Source organism: Ipomoea triloba, chromosome 14 (assembly GCF_003576645.1).
Source record: "Ipomoea triloba cultivar NCNSP0323 chromosome 14, ASM357664v1".
Classification (NCBI taxonomy): Eukaryota; Viridiplantae; Streptophyta; class Magnoliopsida; order Solanales; family Convolvulaceae; genus Ipomoea; species Ipomoea triloba.
The window spans coordinates 20,294,175-20,317,437 of record NC_044929.1 but is presented as its reverse complement, the minus strand read 5'-3'; the positions used below and the strand labels follow the sequence as shown (position 1 = coordinate 20,317,437).

General features: G+C 35.6%; 3 protein-coding genes across 4 annotated transcripts; 1 reads left to right on the top strand and 2 right to left on the bottom strand.

The window, feature by feature from the left end:
- Window positions 1-40: 40 nt before the first annotated feature.
- Window positions 41-3,117, bottom strand: LOC116005115 (probable serine/threonine-protein kinase PBL9). 2 transcript variants are annotated; one of them, XM_031245360.1, is made up of 7 exons: window positions 2,865-3,117; window positions 2,538-2,643; window positions 2,021-2,307; window positions 1,793-1,928; window positions 1,561-1,703; window positions 1,353-1,476; window positions 41-1,202 (listed from the first exon to the last, which is right to left on the bottom strand). In XM_031245360.1, exons 2-7 carry the CDS (start codon window positions 2,587-2,589, stop codon window positions 769-771), a joined length of 1,176 nt encoding a protein of 391 aa, XP_031101220.1. In that variant the 5' UTR covers window positions 2,590-2,643; window positions 2,865-3,117; the 3' UTR covers window positions 41-768. The 2 variants fall into 2 exon arrangements, with proteins under 2 accessions (XP_031101220.1, XP_031101219.1); XM_031245359.1 differs by having other exon boundaries at window positions 2,021-2,334; window positions 2,865-3,116.
- A 10,334-nt stretch (window positions 3,118-13,451) lies between these two features.
- Window positions 13,452-20,364, top strand: LOC116004474 (U-box domain-containing protein 33-like). The gene is made up of 7 exons (XM_031244536.1): window positions 13,452-13,879; window positions 14,768-14,886; window positions 15,770-15,876; window positions 16,696-17,290; window positions 18,007-18,558; window positions 18,913-19,635; window positions 19,947-20,364. Exons 1-7 carry the CDS (start codon window positions 13,591-13,593, stop codon window positions 20,127-20,129), a joined length of 2,568 nt encoding a protein of 855 aa, XP_031100396.1. The 5' UTR covers window positions 13,452-13,590; the 3' UTR covers window positions 20,130-20,364.
- On the bottom strand, window positions 20,344-22,671 carry LOC116004475 (epsin-3). The gene is made up of 4 exons (XM_031244537.1): window positions 22,410-22,671; window positions 22,212-22,334; window positions 21,945-22,106; window positions 20,344-21,169 (listed from the first exon to the last, which is right to left on the bottom strand). The coding sequence occupies exons 1-4, from the start codon at window positions 22,538-22,540 to the stop codon at window positions 20,635-20,637; spliced, it is 951 nt and encodes a 316-aa protein (XP_031100397.1). The 5' UTR covers window positions 22,541-22,671; the 3' UTR covers window positions 20,344-20,634.
- Between the last annotated feature and the right edge of the window lie 592 nt (window positions 22,672-23,263).

The following is a 23,263-nucleotide window of genomic DNA, read 5'->3' as shown; positions in this document are numbered from 1 at the left end:
ATTTATCAATGTTCCACCTTACAATATGAATCATAATTCACAGTACAAATTGTCACTTCATTAAGGTTAAAAGATAGACGGCCAAATATCCCATGAATTCATGTTTTTCAACTTCACTCAACTATTCTGGACCCCATGAACCTGTCCTCCAAGTCCATGAGGTAAAACACTTCTGTGCACCCCAACCCTGTTGTTGGAAGCAAGTCTTAAGTAAGACTTCTTATCTACTAGTTCGGGCACATAAAAATTGACAAATGTTTATTTGTATTACATTTTACTTCATGCATTGACATTTCCTTCCATGAATCACTAGAAAAGGAAGTTTCAACATCCACTTTCCTTTTGGGCCATTTCTCCTTATCATCATTCATTCAAAAGACGTGCCTTTGAGTGCTGTCAAATTTGAAGTCAAGGGAGGACAACCCAATTTTCCAAGGAAAAGAACAAACATATAACAAAACAAAAAAAGCTAGCAAGAAACTTTCCCAATCTGGACAAAACCATTCAACACACAAAACAACAACAATTGAGAGTAAACTAGGAAGACATATGCAACAAGACTTGGGTACCTAGAACCTGTGTTACACTCCAGCTAAAAGGCAGGGTGAGAGCATTCCTTGGTTGCCCTGGTTTTGGAGGGGATGAATGTCAAGAAATCGGCCAAAAGTAACTGTACAGTTCAGCCGATCGTATACTCTGTCAAAAGTGGTCTTCACAAATGGCGCTTTTAAGCTTTACGCGAGCAAAATCTTCCAAACCCGCAATAATTTATTTGGCATAGAGTGGGGAACCGGACGGCCTAGGATAGGCATCGGAAGCATTTGCATCTCCAGCATTTCGTCTTCGAGGTCTCGAAGCCTTGCTTGTATTGGCCTGCGTGTTCCCTTTACCTTTAGACTGCGCCTTGAGCTGTTCCAGTTCTTTGACTACATCATCCATGGATGGCCTAAACTTGGGATCCCCGGAAAGACACCTCGCGGCAAGATTAGCTACTTTTTGCGCGACCTCCAGCGTATACTGACCTTCAAGGCGATTGTCCAGAATGCGGAACACTCTGCGCTTGTTAGCCATGTACGGTTTGGCCCATTCTACCAGATTGTGTTCCCCAGATGGTCTATTCTTGTCGATTGCTCTACGGCCCGACAACACTTCGAGGAGGACTACTCCAAAGCTATAGACATCGCTCTTGGCAGTCAAATGACCTATACACCAAACGATTCAAACGGGGCTAAGTAAACCAACCAAGAGAGGCTGTGTTGTGGTTATACAAATGACAAGACGCTAGAAAGAAAAAGGTCGAGGCTTGAAAAGTAAATCAATAACTAAACCTAAAGGGGAAGTAGAAACCATACCAGTGGCTAAATACTCAGGAGCAGCATATCCATAGGTTCCCATGACCCTAGTGGAGACGTGGCTTTTATCACCCGTCGGTCCATCCTTGGCCAAGCCAAAGTCAGAGAGCTTGCCATTGAAATTCTGCAATATCATGACAAATTGAGGGGAAAATGACACAAAAAATATATACTTCCACAATAAGGAGAGTTGGCTTAAAGTTCATACCGAATCAAGCAAAATATTAGACGCTTTAAAATCTCGATATATGACTTGCGTTTCAGCAGAGTGAAGAAAAGCAAGCCCTTTAGCAGCTCCAAGAGCAACTTTCAAACGCAGATACCAAGAGAGAGGTTGGAAATACGAGCCCCCTAGAAACCAAAAATTCAATAGTTTCTATGTTAGACAGAGCAACATAAGAGAGACAAAGATGTTCTTCATGGGAGACAAGAGAACTCACTCCTGAACAAATGGTTCTCCAAACTACCCTTGGGCATAAATTCATACACCAAAAGACGGTGTTCATCCTCTAAACAATACCCAATCAGTTTCACGAGATTGGGATGACAAAACTGCCCCAAATAGTTCACTTCTGCCTGTAGGACAACAGATGCAAGTATGCAACATTACATACGAATCATGAAACACATTAAAGCTCAAGGGAGGATATTACGATTTACGAACTCACCAGCCATTCTCTGTGCCCCTGAAAACCTTCTTGGTTTAACCGCTTTACCGCAACTACTATGCCAGTACCAGCCCTAGCTGCAGCTAGCGTGTTCTCATCAAGCCAGCCCTTATAAACCGACCCGAAACCACCTTCTCCCAGCACACTATCGGGACGAAAGTTCCTGGTGGCCATTCTTAGATCGGCAAACGTAAAGCTTTTCAGATTGGGGGACTGCAAGATCTCCCCCTCACTCCTGGGAGTTGGTAGCACAGAACTGCTACTCGAATTTTTCGAATCACTCCCTTCTGCGCTAACATATTTCGAGCTTAGCCCTGATCAATCCAATCACAAATTCACACACAAATATTACAAAAACATACAAAACCCTAACAATTCAAGGATAAATTGTTCTTTGAATTGGAATTTGGAAAAGGAAATTCAGTGAATAGGTTATAGGATACCCAGTTAAGACAATCAAAATTTAAGCAGAAAACTTCAAGGGAAAACAAGAAGAGAAGAACTAAAATGTAATCACCTGTATTAGGGAGACTTTCAGCTTTGATTCTGGCACTCAAGCAAATACCCATCAGAAAAAAACCAGCCTTTACTCACTATCTTCTTCACCAAACTTATTTTTTGGTCTGCAAATCATCAAGAACATGTTAAACAGCAGATCTAAACAGTAAAATAGCCAGAAAATAAACAACCCAACCAAAGAACAAAACCAAACAGCCAAAAAGGTGGATTCTTTGATTCACCAAGGCTAAGATGAGCACTCCACCAAAACCAATAAGTTCTTAATCAAACCCAGAAAACTACAGAGCAAAAGAATAAAGATTAAATTGAGGAAAGAAGCACCCACCTCTTTTTCTTCCTCAAAGAACAAGAACAACCCAGCTCAGCTCAGCCCTGATTATAAATTGATCTTTATCTTTAAGAGAAGGGATTAAAAGAGTAAATGGCTGCTTTTCAGAGGTTTCGCTGAAGAAGCTGATAGAAAGAATAGGGGACGAGCTTTTGTTTGACACTTTGACTAATCTTTTCGGCTTTGGCACTGCTCAAAAACAATTGAGACCAAGATAGAGACAATGGAAAAGTCGGGCGAAAGAGTCATTAATGGCGGGATGGCCCCGCGCTCGTCCTTTGCGCATTTTATATATACTCGCAATACAGAGATGAGTGCACGGGTTGACAACTTGCTTTGAACTTCATCTCTCCAAACTTATACGGTGACTTCAATTTTTTTTATGCTTTTTGATCAATCAATGACCTATGGCTTTACTGCTTCAGTGTCAGATTAAAGTACACCGCAAATTCCTTTCATTTATCCACATGTTTTTGTATATACATGCTGTATTTTAGGTATTGTGTTACAATATATTAACTTAAAAGATATATAATACACTCGGAAGAAATTGGACAAACTTATTTTTGGTGCAAATTATTGTGTTTGTCCAAGATTTGGAGTTGATTTTCATGAATTTCTAGAATCTCATGTTTGTCAAATTCTAAATGTGGAATTCATGAAAGCTACATGGTTTCATTTTATTTATGATCGATTTGGAAATTCGAAAAAATATTTCCAGTAAAAAATGACTCTGAAAGGATATGATAGTCCAACTGATTTAATAACCCAAGCTATCGCTCCATAAAAAAACAGGGACAAGGGCCCAAATATGAGTCGGATGGTTGATTGACTAGCTTAGGATCCACTGCTTAGGAGAATCTAGATCTATAATTTTGAAAAGTAGTTGGTGAGGACTAATGAGCGGTAGACACCCCACCTCATGTGACACTCGAGTAGGGCAACCGATTGCCCTTCTCTGTTAATAAGACTACATCATGTCAACCCTACTTGCCACAAGCGATTATTGTATTATATTGGATCTCAAATACAAATAGTCATTCTCTACCTAGTTAAATGATCATTTTATACTCACTTATGTACTTGTACTTTTATAACCGACTAACGACTAACGACTACTCAATTACTTCGACAGTTGGACAAATTAAAAACTCAATCAACATTAAACTGATCATCTGACTTGTACTATACTCATTGACACATTATCTTCTCCTAATCCCCCTTATCATAGTTTAGCTCTAGACCTCCTACCCCTAGTTTAATTTATACTATCATACTCATTTTTCAAAAAATGTTTTTATTTTTTGATATTTAGTTGAAAGTAAACAAAAAAAAAAAAAAAGTATTTTTCTATTTGGTTCTTTTTCTTTTCCTTTAAAAAAAAAAAGAAGAACATGAATCTATTACAAAATATCACTAAATTCAATCTTAATTTTGTGTCCAATAATTAAATTACACGATCTATTTATACTAGACAAATAACATTGTTAATCAAGTGAATCACTTAAAAATTGATTAGTCTTAAGATTTTTTTAATATAATAACACTCTTCAATTACTATAATAAATTTTGTCTCGCTAAATTATTATATTAAAATGATTTGATGATATTAGATGAATTTTTAATAAATGGTTTGATTTTAAGTCATACTCAATTATTCCATTACGTATATAAACCCAACACAGGACATAACGTCATACGTTAATCACGGCTAAAACGTTGAAAAGCATTCCCTCAGCTCTTTTGAAACATATATAAAACTCCAAAGGAAGTTTCTATAGCATATAGAATTATAGATAGAGAATAATATAAAGAGGATGGGGTTTGGTCAATGCAATGAATCCACGTACGGCTCTCTTTATGGCTCGGCGCGCTAACCATCCATCTAGCCATCGACCTATCTTTGGAGTTTGGAGCTGACTAACTAGCCTAGCCGCATGCGTGTCAAGCCAGCAGCTGGCTATGTGTTGATCTGTAGTCCAATTGATGTAACTACACTAATAATTAATTATATTGCTTTAGTTACACCACTTGCCACTGAAAGTTTATATTCCACAGAAGCAGGTATGGAAAACATGAGTTTTAACCCCAAACCTTGTTTAGGGTTTGTTGGAGTTGTACAGTTATGTAACTGCACAAGAACTTAATAGAGAGAATGCCAGTACTCTGAGATTTGAACTAATGATCTCTCATTTGTGAGACTCAGATAAGTACCATTGAACTACATACAAATTCGTGTGTGTATCAAATTTAATTTGTATTTTTTAAACTTTTGATATATAGGATTTAACATGTCTCAACATGTGACCACAAGCAAACAAATTCATACCTCGCACTCTATGACTACTAGCAAAACAAAGTGTATGAATTTATTTTTGGTTGGTTGATCAATTGAGTTGTGTCTTAGAGCTATAAAAACAAAAGGGAGAATATAGGATACATACTAGGTGAAAAAATATAAATATAACAGTTATAAGTATGTATATGTGATTATTTTTCTTTATATATGCACAAATATTAAATGTTTATTAGTTTTTGCCAAGGACCTTGTAGTCCAGTGGTATCAAACCCTTCCCTTTATATGGGAGGTGGTGGGTTTGAGTCTCAGTGGAGCCAATATTGGAAAAGAACATTTTCAAAATTATAAAAATGTTAATTTTTGAGAGTTCTCGCGCAACTAACTAAAAGTTTGAATTGTAATCCCTTATTAACGACCGCAAACCCTACTGAGTTTCTCTCCTCTATTGTTTTGTTCACGGCCGCCGCCTCCGTGAAGCAAGCGGATCGGAGGCGGCGTCCAATCGTCTTCCCCTGGTGCTATCTCCACCTCAAGCAGCGTCCATCTTCATTGTCTTTTCTGCATTCACTGTTTTCTCCTCCATCTCCATCGCTACCAGTCGTTACTCTCTTATTTTCGCATTGTTGTTTCCCTTTGCTTTGTTTTATTGATTTAATTTTGTTTGCAGTTTTTGTGTTTTTCCTCTCGTTGTTTTGACGAGTTTCTTCCTCTCGTTTACTTGGCGAGTTCTTTTTTCATAATGCGTGAAACGATAAAATTAGTCATAGCGTACGTGAATCTCATCCTGGGTGACAAACATGACAATGTGAAAGAGACTCCTATGAACTATGATATGCAGTTCAGCCCAATGGAGATATTGTCAATGGATAGAAGAATGGAAATAGATACTCAGGTGGTGTGTAAGACTATTCAACCAGTGTCAGTTTTGGGTACGTTTGACCAAATTATTAAAGAAGCTTTAAGTTCGTTCAAAGAATTCAGCTTCAAATTTGTGAAACAGTCTGCGAATCAAGTTTTCTATGCTAGGGAAGTTGTTTCTATGTCTGACTGTAAGGAATGTTTGGCCATTCCATCGATCTTTATTGTAAACGTTTCAGCCTATGATTAATGAATTAGCTTCTTTATTTTCAAAAAAAAAAAAAAAGTTTGAATTGTAATAATAAACTAATTAAATATTTTCTTTCTAAAAATACTTTTGAATATACATTGATAGAGTCCATTAATTTATGAATGATCAATCAATATAAAAAAGGGAAAATGACACTTTTTCCCCCTATGTTATGTGCATATAGCACTTTTCCCCCCTGAGTTATTAAAGTGGTAGTTTTTCCTCCTCAATTATTTTTAAAGTGGTAGTTTTCTCCCCTGTAATGTTTAAATTGACATTTTTGCCCTTAAAAATAACTATTTTATTTATTTTTATTCTCTAACCAATTATTACTAATATGTATGGAAGATCACGGTTCAATACGAACCTAATCGAACACTGTAGCAATTGAACCTAAATAGTATGGACGGTTACGGTTACGATTCATAACCGAAAAAATAAAATAAAATAATTGTTGAATTTAGACTATTTTTAAATAAGAAATAAAATTATAAAAATAAATAAATAAGTTTTGATTGGCGGTTCAAAATCAAAATTGGAACTGAACCGTACCGATTTATCAAAATAAGTGTTTGATCATTTTCACTATATATGACTATTGTTCAGTTCCGATTCACGGTTCAACAATTATTTAATTTTATTTTTCGGTTCTGAATCGTAACCAGAACCGTCCATACTATTTCGGTATGATTGCTACAGTGTTTGGTTAGGTTCGAACCGAATCATGATCATCCATACATATAAGTAATAATTTGTTGGAGAATGAAAAATAAATGAAATAGTTATTTTAAGGACAAAAATGTCAATTTAACATTTTAGGGGGAAAAAGTGCCACTTTAATAACACAGGGGGGAAAAGTGCTATATGCACATAACATAGGAGGAAAAAGTGTCATTTTCCCTATAAAAAATATACACCGAAAAAGCATTGACAAACATCAAATTCATAACATCTAAATATTAGAGCAATATTTCATCCACTCGATAACTCATTCTGAAATCAAAACATAATTTAAAAAAAAAATAAAAATCTCCATATATAATAAATAATTAAAAAAAGCCACCGTCATGAAAGCATACTATCTTATCTGATCATTGAATTTGACTTGGGTGGATTGATATTGGGTTGTGTGACAATTATATTTTCTCAACTTCCTAACTTGTAATTTTTTTATTTTTTATTTTTTAAAACAACTTGTAATTTATTTTAATGTTTAACAATGTTTTTAGATTGGATATATAACAAGTCAAAGAGTGGGCAGAAATAGTCAAAAGGCATGGCTGGCAAATTGTGAGCTTCTGGGATTTGGTATAAACTTGTAAAACATAGGATTCCTTAATTAATTAATTTATTTATTTATTGGAAAAAAATCAAATAAGTTCTCTAACTATTGATAAAAACAATAATTAAATTTTTAAATTTAAAATTTTTAATATTCAAATAATGCTTAATAAATATTTGATATTTCAATTAAATATTCAAACTTAATCAAATAAGTTCTCTAACTAAGTTTTTAAATTTTTTTTCCTGTTAATTTCAAATATTGTATATTTGATATATGATATTAAATAATAGTAAATGTTTATTTTATAACATACTATGTATACATTTTCTTCTCATTGGACGTTTGAACTCCTTGTTGAAAAATTATTTTCACATAGCTTAAAAATGAAGAGTTGAAGTGAGACTGACGTTACAAGCAAAGAGAGTTTTTAAAGTACTAATAACTCTATTATATTGCATTATATTTCACCAAATTAAAGTTTTTTTGTTTTGGGTGGCAATTCCAAATTTAGTCCTAGACTATCGTTTTTGTCATTTAACATCCCATACCATTATTTTTTGGACACTTTTAATCCTTCTCATAACTTTTCTTATTTTTAGTAAGTGCATTTTTGTCTCCTCATATTTTTCTCTTTTTTTTTTCTTTTTTTTCCCGGTTTCAACCAATTTAATTGGTTTAGGATTTACTAAAAATCGGTTGAAAATATGGTTACTAAAAATATGAGGTTATCTAAAGTGCTAAACCAAATGAACCAGTTGAAACCGGAAAAATAACAAAAACAAAATATGAAAATACAAAAATACCCTTATTGAAAATATAAAAATGACTAAAAGTGCCCAAAAATAGTAGTCTGAGGCTAAATTTGGAATACAAGAGACCTTTTGTGGAATTAACTCTATCTGTTCATTTATACTTTCTCAAGCTAGCCTTTAGAAGCAGGAAGAGTTAATATCGTCTCTACTGAGACTCGATTTCATAACCTCCCATTTGAGAGAGTCACTAAATGTCACTTGACTACACTGTCATTGGCACAAGGTAAAGAGAGTTTGATTGCATTGTTTTACTATGTTCAAAGTACTTAATTATAAATTTTTAAAGTTAGATGGTCGAATTGTTGTTTTGTTAATAACTTGAGGGTTTATTTAAACATTTTTCATTTTTTATTTTAAATGTTTTACCATCAATAAAAATTTGGTAATAACTTGAGGGTTTATTTAAACATTTTTCATTTTTATTTTATTTTAAATGTTTTACCACCAATAAAAAAAATATCAACCTATATTTTTGATAGAGAAAATTGTAATTGATATCCCTCACAAATATGCCAATTATCAATATCACCCATGAATTATTAATTGTGTAAATGTTGTCAATCGATTTTCAAAACGTGACATATATTGCCTCTCTCCTAATAGGAAGAAGAATAAATATTTTTGTTAGTGGGAGGAGAACAAACAAAAAAAAAAAATAGAAGAAAAAAACGTGATCTTTGAACATGAAAAACGGAGGTTAACCATATTTACACTACATTTATGTCTCTACTATTGAATTTAAAGGTGGGATTTTAAAGGAGAGGGAATTTCGCATTTGTGGGTGAGAAATATATAGAGAAGTATAAGAAACTTCCATTAAATGTTAGAGAGCATTAATTAAATTGGTGCCATTATTAACCGTAAATTTATTATTCTTCAAACATTAGTGGAGTCTAAACACACTAAATTGTATAGATATTTAAATTACTACGTACTTTGGTCCCCACTCCCCACCCTCGCAATCTATAAATATTTTACGTATATAATTATCACTTTACGCTTTCACTTTTTAAATTAACAACAGTTAATAAATACGCATACAAATTACTTTTTTTTTTTTTAATACCCTTTTACTGTTTGTATCAAACGGGAGGAAAACACCCAAAGAGCAAAAACAATATAATCAGCTTTATTTTTCTCAAGCATTATGTCCTCCTTGGTCCTTGGTCAGCTTACGCCCATGCAATCATATCAATAAAACGTTAAACTCTCACCCGAGCATGATCCAAAACTCAAAACCCAGGTGTCCTGTATGTTGAATTGCTTGTATTGCTTTTTTGAATACTACTATGAGACTCGAACCCACCACCTCCCTTATAAAGGGAAGGGTTTGATGCCACTAGGCTTGTATTGCTAGAAAGTGTTAGAAAAATTGGGTACTAATCAAATAATGTATGGAGATAAGACCATTGGTCAAGGAGTCACGATCCACACCAGCGATGGAGCCAGCATCGCCATATAGATCAGAGTTCATCAAGCAAATTTGAGAACCACAACAAACTTTTTTGACTTGCATTTTCACAACAATAAGTTCTAAAAGACAACATGTCCTTCACCACCTTGCTACATTTAATAAGAAAAATGCAAATTCAGCCTCAACGGCTAAACATCTATTGAGGCTAAATTTCATTTCATTTCATATAGCATATGCACCCAACTGTAAATTAAATATTTTGACCGTTGAGTGTGCGTGTGTGTATTTTTTTAATCACTATATATATATATATATATATATCCTTTGAATCTACAATATCATAAGGAAGATATTTCAACAATAATTCAATTTAATTTTTCATTTAATTTATACTTTTGATTTTTTATTTAATCTATGATTTTGTATTTTATTCAAACTTACGTGTTTAATTGTATTATAGGGTGATGTGGATGAGACAATGAGTTAGACTCACAAAATGGGAAGAAAATAGTAAAGCAAATAACCTTTCGAATATTTCTAAAAGGTGAAAAAAAAAACAATTTTTTTTAACATAACAGTGGGTGGGGGACAACCATGGCCCCACCCATTGCGTGTCATTTGTGGCACATGAACAACACGCGCCACTTGATTGGCACTTGTTGCTCACGCATCAGTGCGCCACACACCTTGGAGCATTATCTCCGGAGCAATAATAGTCTTCTCGGAGATTTTGCTCATCTACCCTCTAACCATGTTTTCCTCCTCTAATTCCCACTTGAATGTAAAACCTATATATATTGAATTAATAAGGAGATAAACACTGAAAGAAACTCAGCTTTCGACTTCAAGTACCATATGCTGCTTATTAATCTGACCAACACTATCCACCCATGTCCTCTAATGGGTTATGTAGTTTGGTAGACATGAATTGCATTGCAATTCGACCATAATTCTTTGGTCACTCTAATTACAATGTTTGGTTGGAGAAATTGCAATTCCCTCCTTTCGTTGAATTGTAATTCATGGGGCACCCCATGAATTGCAATTCAATGTATGTAAGAAAGGGAAAAAAATAGATGAAAAACACTGCTACCCTTAGTTATTATTACACAATGGTATTTTAGCCTTTATACAACTTTTCTCATTCTCAATTTCAATAATTCTATTCTTCCTTACCAAACAACGCAATTTGAATTCCTACTTTATTGAGTTTATTATCACTTTATTCTTTTACCACCGAATTACAATTCATTTTCCCCTATAATTCTTTCCTTTTAGAGATACAAGTTTCTAAGCATTAGTCATTAGTGGAGTCTAAACGCACTAATTTGTATACATAATTAGAGTATTGGTTTAACACTCTATGCAGGACACCATTTGTGGAGTTTTAAGGCATCAAGGTGAAATACACAATACTACATTTAAACTGGGTTTCAGAGATTCATTAATTAACTTTTAAAATGGCTCAGTGGAGCAGATGGGCTTTGACATAATATATGCATTGTGTTGTGTACTACTTCATATACATATACACACACATGAAATTGGGCTTAAATACACATGTGATTTTTTTATTTCTGATAATCAATAATCAATTGAAAATTTGAAATAAGAGAACTTTTTAACTTATTTTTATTCTTGTAGTATTATCTTAGAAAAATGCAATGCAATGCAAAAAAAAAAAAAAAAAAAANAAAAAAAAAAAAAAAAAAAACCTCAATCCACCGTACCTGTCATATGGTTATAGAGATGGTAGAGGTAAAGAGGAAAAATATCCTCATATTACTACTCACAAGTATAACTAGTTATAGGGGTTGTCTGATTATACTAGATTACTAGCTTGGCACTTATCCTGATTATTTTATACTTTATCTTAGGGCACCTCCAATAGTGGGATTTTGGATAAGGTTTTGAGGTGTTAACTAAGAGAGGGGGGGAGAGAAAAAGAAAAACAAGAAAAAAAGAAAAGAAAAGAAAGAAAGAAATAAATAAAGCATATTAATGGGCCTGACTGGGCGTGTTGATGGCACTCCACGCGACCACATGCAATGCTTGCTTGAATGCACATGGTGAGACCCACTTTTTCTTAAAAAACCATTTCATTGCAGGATGATTTTTTATTTTCTCTCTCCATTACCCCTCTCTTCCACATCATTCATATCTCCTCAAAAATCGGTCCAAAATCCACTATATAGCTAGTACAAATAATGAGATGAGATAGAGAGGTAATTAATGCATATTATATATAGATGATAAGATATTTATACTGAATAATTCAAACGACTTATTATGTCATGATAACACGTTGCAATTGAGTTAATATGTTGTGTTTTAGTTAGTTGGTATGTTCAATGTGACAATGCTTTGAGAAGGTTACTAAAGTCTATGCCACCAATGTTGCAGCATAAATCGAGATTATTGCTTATACAGTCGAGCTGACTAATATGTTTAGTTGATGCTTCTTTAATATGCTAATCTTGGACCTGGAAAATTGGGTTTATCATTGCAATAAAATGATCTTATAACCCCCATAGAAAAAAAAAAAGTAATAAGAAAACTAATGAATTTTTGAATGGATATTGATGGAATTTTAATGTGGGTTTCTTTAGTTGGGATTGACCACTGGGGTTTTCAAAGGTGGGTGGCTTGAAGACTTTCCCCTTGGTCAGACAGGTCAGTCAAAGAAATTCAAGAATTCCATTTACAGTGACAGTGCCTTCATTCTCACAAGGGAATGAATTCAATTTCATTTTTTAAAAAACACACAATTGACTTATTATAAAATAATAATGAATTTAAAGCCAAATCCACAATTATTACCTAATACCTACACATGAGATGTAAATTATTGTATTAAAAAGATTATGTGTAACGAGTTCAATCCAATAAATGTTTACAATAATCAAACCCCGTAAACTTTAGATATGAGAATCATGTTCCAACGATTTAATCATCATTTTCGAAACCTTGAAATTATGCGTTGATGGATGACATGAATACTTTCAAAAAATGATGAGAAAATTATATTCTCCTTCTAAATATTTAAATTAGAGCTAGTCAAATCTGTCTCCAAGGTTGGAGACAATGACGATACTTTTTAACTCTTAAGGCTAATTTTTTTTTTTTTTTCAAAACATTTTATTCTTTTTGTTTTTTTTTTTAATTTTAATTTGTTAAAACATTTTATACAAAATTATTTAATTTGTACCAAATCATCGTCACATCAAATGGCAAGACATTGCCACATCATAATAATAGCATATGTGGAAGCGTAGTAATTATTAAATCAGTGATTTTTTCTTAAACCCTCTTATTCTTATGAGCTTTAGCGGGATAGAGTGTTTTGCGAATTCGACTTTAGCTTTTGACTAAATTAGGTACTTTTTATACGATTGAGTGAATGAGTAACTCGTGAAATTCTACAATAAGAACTTAATTACACTTTGAGGACTTATGAGCTTATTTGACAATTTTCTTTATAAAAAATTTCCAACCAATTAATATTTAGTATGGAAACCAAAACCATGATTGAAGTTGGTTCCTGTTTTGGATTTGATCCGGGACCATTACAACCCGAACCGGCCCACTTATACATTAAAAAAAAAAAGGAAAAGAAAAAAGAAATTTCAGAAATGAAGAATTTCATATTTTCATTGGGTCAGTGGTCACCGGCAACAACAAACGACTCCAAAAAGTCGTTTCCCTTTTCCCCCAAAACAAACGCCTAAGAATCAGAAAACAAATCTCCGGCCCGGAAACGACTAACATTCAGTCGCCTGAACTTTCGGTTCCGGCTAAGAGCTTGATGGAGCTGCTGACCCCATCGGTCCCGGGACCGGTTGGTATTAGAGATTTATTTTCCGGTCTGTCAAGTTTCAGGCGCGGGTCTTACCAGAGGGACCACAAGGAGGTTATGGCTTCCCAACAGTTGCCGGAAGTTTCGGAGGAAGCCGGCGGGAAAATCCACGTGGCCGTGGGGAGGAAGAAAGAGGACAAGGCTGTAGCTCTGCTTCAGTGGGTTTGCAGAACTTTTGGGAACTCTGAGATTTGTATTCTTCATGTTCATCAGCCTTCTCCTTTGATTCCCACTCTTTGTAAGTCTCTTCTGCCGCCCTACATATATATATGCCATTTGATTCATGAAATTCATTAGGTTTTTGATATTTGGTGTTTTTCTGTAAGGCTGTTCTATGGGTCAATCTTGAATTTTGAGATCCATGTAGTGTAGTGGGAACTTTGATTTTTTTCTCTTTTGGTCTTTTGAGAAAATGCAGATGAGTTAATGAGTGAGTAAGCTCTTATTTTTCAATTTTGATGTGTCTGAATGCTGTAAGAAAATATAGTTATCTGTTTGTTGTGGAAGCTTATGAGGTCTGTGTTAGGTATAATCTTACATGAATAAACAACTTAATTACGAGAAACCTAAACTCGTAGTAGGGGAAGCAATATTGTAGATCAAGATATTATATCTTCTTACTTGTGTTGCCTCTCAAATTGTAAAAGATTAGACGTTCTGTCCCATTCTTGACTCAGAACTTTAGATGGTGTATTTGAGATTATTCTAGAGCAGTGTGAGACTACGAGTACCATAAACTTTATGTGCTATATACTGTACATCTTATATCCCATAAACTTTATATAGGCATAGTGTTTGATAAATTAACAACTTCTTATTCAGTTCAACCAAACTACTTAATAAGCTTAGTTAACTTGCACCACATAATTAAGTCTTTAACATATAAAATATATTATACGGGAATACAGTCTGAGCAATCGTGGCTGTATTATGTAACATTCTCCCATACATTTACATGACACATGCCATTAAATTGAGAAGTGCTAGAGTCTAGAGAACCAAAAATTGAACTTTTGAACAAACATTTGTGTGCAAAAGAAGGAACTGTATTTGGTAATTAATTTCTTTTCTGCTTACAGAGTTTTAGAACAATTGCTAAGTTATTGTTCCTCGATTTGTTGTCCAGTGGGAAGACTACCGGCAAGCCAAGCTAATCCGGAAGTGGTATCTGCCTTCAGGAATGAGGAGAGGGAACTGATGAGGAAACATCTTAATAGTTACATGAAAATATGTTGCAGATTAAAGGTAATCCTACCCATTCCTACCCCATAATGTAATTGGATACTCTTTAGCATGCGACTAGTTTGTTTGACAATCATTTTCAGCACTGTTTGACTTGTCACTGAACATTGAAACTTCATATCTTGACTAGTATAGCATTACTATATACCTGGTCATCTGGGTTACAAGGAACTGAAGGAAGTAGGAAAAATAATTTTTTAAGTTTTAGTAAGAGGAAATGGAGAGTAGAGAGAGAGAAAGAAAGTGAAAGTCTTATTCCATCAATCCAAAGTAGCAGCATATAAAGGGGGAATACAAAGTAGCCATGTTAAAAGAGGAAGACTAACGAACTAACTGGCTAGGTAACTAAAAGCATTTAGCTTCAGTTGTAACTTCTGCTGAGTTGGCTACTTTATTTTCTTCATGGTCAACAGCTGCTGAGTCATCACAATGCGATATAATTCAAGGCAACAATTTGAATGTTCTACTTTGAAGACAGCAGAACAGAAAATCATTGATTTCAAAATTCGATATTTTGAATTATAATTTTCAATTTGATATTTTGATCATAACTTTTATTTGTCTCTGCTGTACTTCTTTTCTGGAAGTCCTATTAGGAAAACTAATCAATTAATGTTTAGAGTTTGTTAATAGTTGCTTTCATATCAGTGAACATTTTCAGAAATTGAGTGTCTATCTTTAGTGGAGTGCATCAATTATTTAATTTTCTTTCTTTGGGCCTTTCTGAACTTTACATCCATAACTGGAATTCATATATTTGATTAAAGTTGCTTTTAAGTTTTAACACGTGGTAGATGTATTCTAGATCAGTCTGACTTTCCTCTGATCCAAAATTTCAGTCTGTTTAATGTTACTTAAACTATGAAATACTCTATGGATTTTTCAGGTTAAAGCAAGCATTATTACAATTGAAGCAGATCAAATTCATAAGGGAATTGTCGATATGGTAAATGAACATAATATTACGAAGCTTGTGATTGGAGCTATTCCAGAGTGAGTGCCCCAGCTTTTATCATGAATTCATTTCCATTCATTTTAGATTAACTTCCTTCTTTGCTATTAATTGTGGCATTCTTCAATTGTATTCTTATTCCATTACTCTAAGCATAAATAGTTTGGTTTCAGTTAACAACTTCTCAGGGCAGATCTCAAATACGTTTTTCTGTCTACTGATGTTACCACGAAGTTTTAATGACATTCTATATGAGTGAACTTCCTTAAGAAAAAGTGTCGTGAATTGTAGCTTGTTCCCAATGCCCTTCCTCTTCACTGAAAGATTGCTACTACAATCTTCCTTGCAACACGGACAATTAGAAGAGGGGAATTATATTCTCTAGACTTTATCCCTCCAAAATCTTCCAGATTAAGGTCTAGGTTTAGCTAAATCATATCCAAGTTTTCTGGTTAATGCAACCTTTGGATGGAATTTTAAATGCATTCCTTCTTGAGCAATTGAATTTAAGCATATCTCGTCATTATGATTTATTCAAACCCATATGTGTTCATTTCTACCCCAAAGCTACGAACCCACCCTTTTATTGCCTACTTATTTCATGGTTTTAAAACTTATTGAACTTTACTTCTTATTCTTCTTCTTCAAGGTAAGGGAAATAATGTGTAGTGGTAGGTCTAAATATCATGAAGACTTGTTTATTGCTGCAGAAGTTCAAAATTCATTCATGCCAGTTCATTCCTACACTGACCCTTTAGGCTAGTTCTCTTGGTTTGCCTCAATTGAATTAACTCCTCTCTTATGTGCCTTTGAAACATGGAATTTACTTTCCTAAACTCATGCTTAGCTCTTTTATACAGTTGTATGAAGGCAAAAAAGATCTCTAGGAAAGCAAGTTATGCTGCCAAAAATGCCCCGTCATTCTGCAAGATAATGTTTGTCAACAAAGGGAAACTTGTTTTTACTAGACAGATTCCTGAATTCTCGGACTCAGTTGTAGGTCAATCTCCCATTAGTCTCTCGCAGCCCACCACTTCAAATATTATACGATCTCAATCTCTACGGTTACCTAAGAACGAGATTATTGTCCTTCCAGAATCTTTCCGCTCTGGCTCTGCTAGGCACATACTCCCTGCTGGAATAGAAAATTTGACTCATGTAAAAGAAATTGAGCTGGATGTTGCTTCATCTGTCATTCAATTGGATTCGGGCACACCCAATGCGTGCACATCCTCAACTGTGTATAGCACTAGAAGCTCTAGCACTAGTAGTGGCTATACCTCATCTGCTGAACAGCGATTGTCTCCAGATTCATATACAACATCTGGAGAAGAAAACCTAAATGAACAGCTTCGAGAAATCAAATTAGAATCTGAATCATCAAGGAATGAATTGCTTGCAGAGATTTTGAAGTGCAATAGATTGGAAGCTGAAGCAGGAGAAGCTATGAGGAAGGTAAAAACTATAGTTTCAAAAGCATTAGCATGTTTACAGAAAGTGATCATTTTAAAGGGTATAGTGTTATATACTCTGATCTTTAATAAACAACATCCTAATGAAATACAGGTTTTAGTGAACCGTTCATAGTTTGATAGATAAGAAAATCAATATACTAGTGAAATACTGGTTTTAGTTAACAGGTCTTAATTCGATTGATGATAAAACTAACACCGTAATGAAATATTGGTTTTAGACATTTCTTTTATTCTCTTGTTATTTGTTCTTGAAAGGAATTTATCCTGGCAACTCACTGAATTTGCCAGGATTAAATCTTGTAAATATGTTTTATCTTTTCTATGGTCTGGTGGTCTTGGCATCTCTCTATTAATTACAGTAATTGCGGTATTACTGGGAACTAAATTATGTACTTTTGCTATTTTATTGATCCATAGCAATGTTATCTTTTGGCTGTCACATTTTACACAATTTAATACGGAGTACTTGTTTTTGTACTCCAATAGTCCAAGAAATATACTTCCTAATGAAATTTGAACGAAAGGTGATACTCTGGTCAGTCATTGTCAAAACATTTATCTATATATCTATAGGAAATTTATATATTTACTTCTAGCATTCAGCCAATAGTCTGGAAAGGTGACTTAACCTTTTTAATCCTTTTATTAAAAAAAAAACCTTTTTAATCCTAATTTAATGAAATATGCTTATCTCAGGCTAAAGCTTGGGAATGTGCACATGTTCGTGAAGTTGAACTCAGGAAAGAAGCTGAGCGTGCTCTGAGAACTACAATAGAGGAACAAGAAAAGCATTTGGAAGAGAGAGAAGAGATATCATGCAAGCTGCAAATGGCCATGAGAAATATAGCTCTCCTAGATAGTCGTGCACAGGAAGCAAACAATCGGTGTGAAGAGGTTGCAGGAGAGTTAAAGCTTATACAAAATTCCATAGCAACTCTCCGGAAGGAGAAGCAGAAGCTTCAGCAACAGAAAGACGAGGCCGCACATTGGCTTAACCGCTGGAGGAGTAGTGGAAAGGCTAAGGGCGTAAATACAAATGGGGCCATCAACTTCAGAGTAGATTCAAGTGAGTTGGTGGAATTTTCATTTTCGGATTTGCAGATAGCAACTTGCGATTTTTCAGAGAGCTTCAAGATTGGAGAGGGTGGATATGGTGGTGTCTATAAAGGGGAATTATTAGATAGATCAGTTGCCATAAAGAAGCTGCATCCTCACTATATGCAAAGGCAATCAGAGTTTCTTCAACAGGTAAAACTCTAAAACATTATCATGTTAGTCTTCTCTGCTTTAACTTGATGTGTTGGATATATGATGTCCTAATGTCCTCACTTTTTCAAGTCTGAAATCATTGTGTCCATTTTTCTTGCATCTATATGGTAAAGACTCGTTAACAAGTTGAATTTGTTTTCTAATTCAACTATAAAGTTTCTTTTGTTTTTTAAAACCCTTTTTTGGGGATAAAGTATACCGTTCTTTGGACTTCGGTTTTCTTTTTTTTGGATAGCACCATCTTTGTGTTACATTTCTAGTCAGATAAAGTTGGGTTCCTTTGATTTGTGCAACTGAGACATAGATAAAACTGCAATGTTTTTTGATATCCAGGTCCAAATTCTAGGAAAACTTCATCATCCTCATCTGGTAACTTTACTTGGCATATGTCCTGAAGAATGGTCCCTTATTTATGAGTATATACCTGGTGGGAACCTCCAGGACCGCCTTCTCCACAAGAATAATATTGGATCTATTAGTTGGAAAATCCGCTCACGCATTGTTGCTGAAATTGCTGAAGGACTTCTTTTTCTACACTCTTCCAACCCTGAAAAGATTGTACATGGTAATCTGAAGCCTGAAAATATCCTTCTTGGTTCTGACAACAGTTGCAAAATATGTGATTTTGGAATTTCTAAGCTAGTCCCTAACCAAACCCTGCGTTGCCCAAGCTTCCGACGTCTTAGTGTGCCAAAGGGTGTTTTTTCATATACAGATCCAGAGTTTCATGTCACTGGGACCCTGACACCTAAGTCAGACATTTATTCGTTTGGGTTAATCATACTTCAGATACTCACTGGACGGACTCCAGCAGAACTGTACAGTGAAGTACGCAGGGCTGTCTCGTGTGGGAAACTGGAATCCATTTTAGATTCATCTGCTGGGGAGTGGTCTTTATATGTAGCAAGGAGGTTGGCAGACTTAGGGTTAAATTGCTGTGAGCGAAAAAGTAGGGATAGGCCCGAATTGACACCAACTCTTGTAAGGGAGCTGGAGCAGTTGCACACCTTGGAGGAGCGGGCAGTGCCCTCCTTTTTCTTATGTCCTATTTTTCAGGTACGTAATGTTTCTGAGTCATAAAAACACTCGAATAGTCTCATCTTTGAGTAAGTAATAAGCGGTAAGGGGGCTAGGGGCAATGAAATGGTTGCCTCGGGAGAATAGCATCTAGATGCCCCGGTCTGATTAAGATGAGATCCTTCTTGCATGCATATTTCCTATTCTACCGATTCTCTTTCACAACATAGTTTGCATGATCTGTAGCAAAATGAGTAGAGAGGGAACAACTGTTCAATAGTATTACATCCTTTGCGTGCATATAGTACAATGGTGCTCACGTAGTCACGTTATTCTTGAATTGCTTTCAGGAGCTAATGTACGACCCTCAGGTGGCTGCAGACGGGTTTACCTACGAAGGAGAGGCCATACGGGGATGGTTGGAAAGTGGTCGGGATACTTCCCCAATGACCAATTTGAAACTAAGCCACTTAGAGCTAACTCCCAACCATTCACTGCGCCTGGCCATCCAAGATTGGCTTTGCAAGCTGTAACCCCGCCACAAATGTCTGTAATCTTGTTAATCATACATGTATTACATCTGTATAGTATATATTCATAGGATGTAAAGCTGGCCATTATTGTAAGTTAGAATGTAGAAGGCAGATCAAGAAAATAACCGAAAAAAAAAAACAATGAATCCTAACTCTTTGTACTTAGGCATACTGAACTTTTGAGAAAATTGTAGAGAATGAGGCCAATGTTTGGTTTGATCTGTTAAGCAGTAAATGACTATTCTCTCATAATGCACCCGAGTACATCTTTGAGATGTTTCGTGCGATCTGCACAGCTTTTAACTGATAGCAAAAGACAATACTGTACTGTATTCTACTGTTGATGCAGGTTTTGATCCATAAAATATAATGATATGCATTACAGAATATCAATGGTGTTCATGTATTCAGCAAACCGGTTTCTTTTGTACTTCTGGTAAGGAAAGTACACCCTCAGCTTGAGAGCTTATCAAGAACTTCCATGGATTTTAGCACTAACGAAAATTCAACATGCTTGCAGGATGCGATCTGAGGCTGAGAGAAGAGAGACCGTCGAGAGGGGCTCATCGGTGAAGGGGTGATCTTCTTCCTGGGAATTACTAGTTCTTGAATCAGTAATCTGTCCACTCAACAGGGGGTTCAGTTCACCTTTACCACTCCATTCATTCACTTCTTCTTCATCTTCTTCAAGAGCCATGTTTTCTTTGAAGCTGTTTAGAGTACTAGCACTACTGCTACTTCCATTCATGCTTGAATCATCAGAGCCACTCCAGGAAATTGTTGGGCTCTCACTTTTAGTGTCATCTTCTTGTTTTCCATCATCAATGAACAGGGAATTGCACTTTCTGTATGGTTCTGGTGTTGATTCCTCTTTAACTCCTTCAGCTGCTGCATGGGTTCTGTGGCTGAAGCTTCCAAACCCTTCAATCCCTCTTGTTATCTTCCTGGCCTTGTCCCTCTCCTCCTTCAGAAGCTTCCCATTTTCCAGCAGCTGCAATACTCTCTCGGATTTCTTCCTAACATTTAGCCCCCAATTGAATCTGCATACCCAAATATTGATCAAGATCACAAAACCAAATTTCAATAACAAGAAGAAATCAAACATCTTTCAAACTCCAGCACATTGGTTAAGTTGTTGACTTGGTAATCAGAAAATTATAAGTTTGACTTCTAATAGAGCGACTCATTCACTTTTTTGGTTTGAACTAGTTATGGAAAACCTAGATTGGTTTACCTATACTTTGCTGGCTAGGGCCGTAGGGCGGGGACAACCTATGCTAGTTTAGGTGTGCTTTGCTGACTAGAACCACAAAGTTGGAGCAATCTAGACTGGTTTATCTGCCCTTTGCCAGCTAAGGCAACAAGGTGGGGACAACCTAGACTGATTTACCTGTACTTTGCGACTAGGGCTACAAAGCAAGATCGTTGCACAACCTTGGACAATGGAGAAAAAAACAAAAGAAATATGGAGGTAATCCCAGCCAAGATGGCATTGGTTCCTTTGCCGACTAACAAGGCAGGGACAATCTAGGCTGATTTATTTGTACTTTGCCAATTAGGGCTACAAAGCAAGATTTATCCATTGCATAACCTCGGACAGTGGAGGAAAAAAAAAAAAGAAATATGGAGGTCATAAGATCACGAGTTTGAATCTCATTCCTCTAAATATGAGTCGGTCAGCTAGGTAGTGGTTTACTTCTTTGTATAGGCTAGAGTCATAAGACATACAGATTAACCCGATACACCTACAGTGAATATGGTTTCTTTCACTACCAGATGAAAAAGATGAAGGTGAAATCATGAAATCATCAGTACCCTCTCTCATCAATAAATTGAAAATTCCCCATTTGTTGAATAACATCTTGGGCAGTCTGGAACTCCTTTGACACACTCTCAGGGCCATGAGTCATCAAGTGTTCCAACACAATCAGAGCCTGGTACGACACTCGCCAGTTCTTCCGATCAAACCTTTCCAATCTAAACCACAAACAACACAAACTCTCAAAAAAGATCAAAACTTTGAGAAAAAAAAAAAAAAAAACAGAAAGTCAACCAACCAGTACGAAAACCCAACAAACCTACCTTTTGTGCATGATCTCCGTGATCCTCCAGTAATCGTCGATCTCAAACGCCGCCCGCGATATCATTTTCAGGGTCCGAGTATCCGGCGATCCCTGGCCGCCACTCGTAGCTTCCTCAGCCAATCTGTTAACACGTAAAGGGTCAGGCCGGTTTAAAGATTGGGCGACCGCCCAGGGCTCATGCTTTAACAGAACTTACAGTTGAGCGGGAGTGACGTCGGTGAGGGCTAACCGGGCGGTCTTGATCTTCTCTCTGAGGAAGAAAGAGGCTTGTTTCTTGAAGTCGTGGAGGAAGGGCTGAGCCATTTTGGTGGGTGGCGGAACAGACATGGTTTGTGGTAGATAGAGAGATGGAGGGGCGGCTATGGAGTTCTCATAAGTCGTAAGTTATTTGCTTATGTAATGAGATGAGGAGGAATCGGAGTCGCCATGGATAATGGGGACACTTGGCAGGTGGCTATACTATGACGACCGGGAGTGAAGAATACTCAATTGTAGGGGTGAAAAGTTCAAAGTAGAGAGTTTTTGACTTTGGGATTGCGACATATATATGATAGACAAATTATTATTTTTTTAACAAAAACAAGACATAAAATTTTGGGAAATTAAGTCTTGTCCTACACATCATTATGTCATTATTATATAATGGAAATTCCGCAATATTTGTATATTTTGTAAAGTTGTACACTGTGCTTTATTAAATGTACATTGATAAGGTATACCTACTCAATTGGTCGAATAGCTCGACTTGCGCCTTACATATATATGTATAGATAGCTAGCATAATACAAAAGGTCGTATGTGACAGACCAGAGGAGAAGAGCGAGGCTCGAGGTCAAGTACAACTACTACGACTAAATGACCTAGCGGGATATTCAGGAAGAGACACATGGAGAAACAATAGTAAACTGACTAAGTATAAGCATATTCCATGTATAGTATAAATAACTGAATTGATTCCACTCAAAGAAGTATTTTATACTCACTTCATTACACGTATCTCACACAACTATCGTACCCAATCATCAAAGAGTCTCTTGACCCGTCAACTAA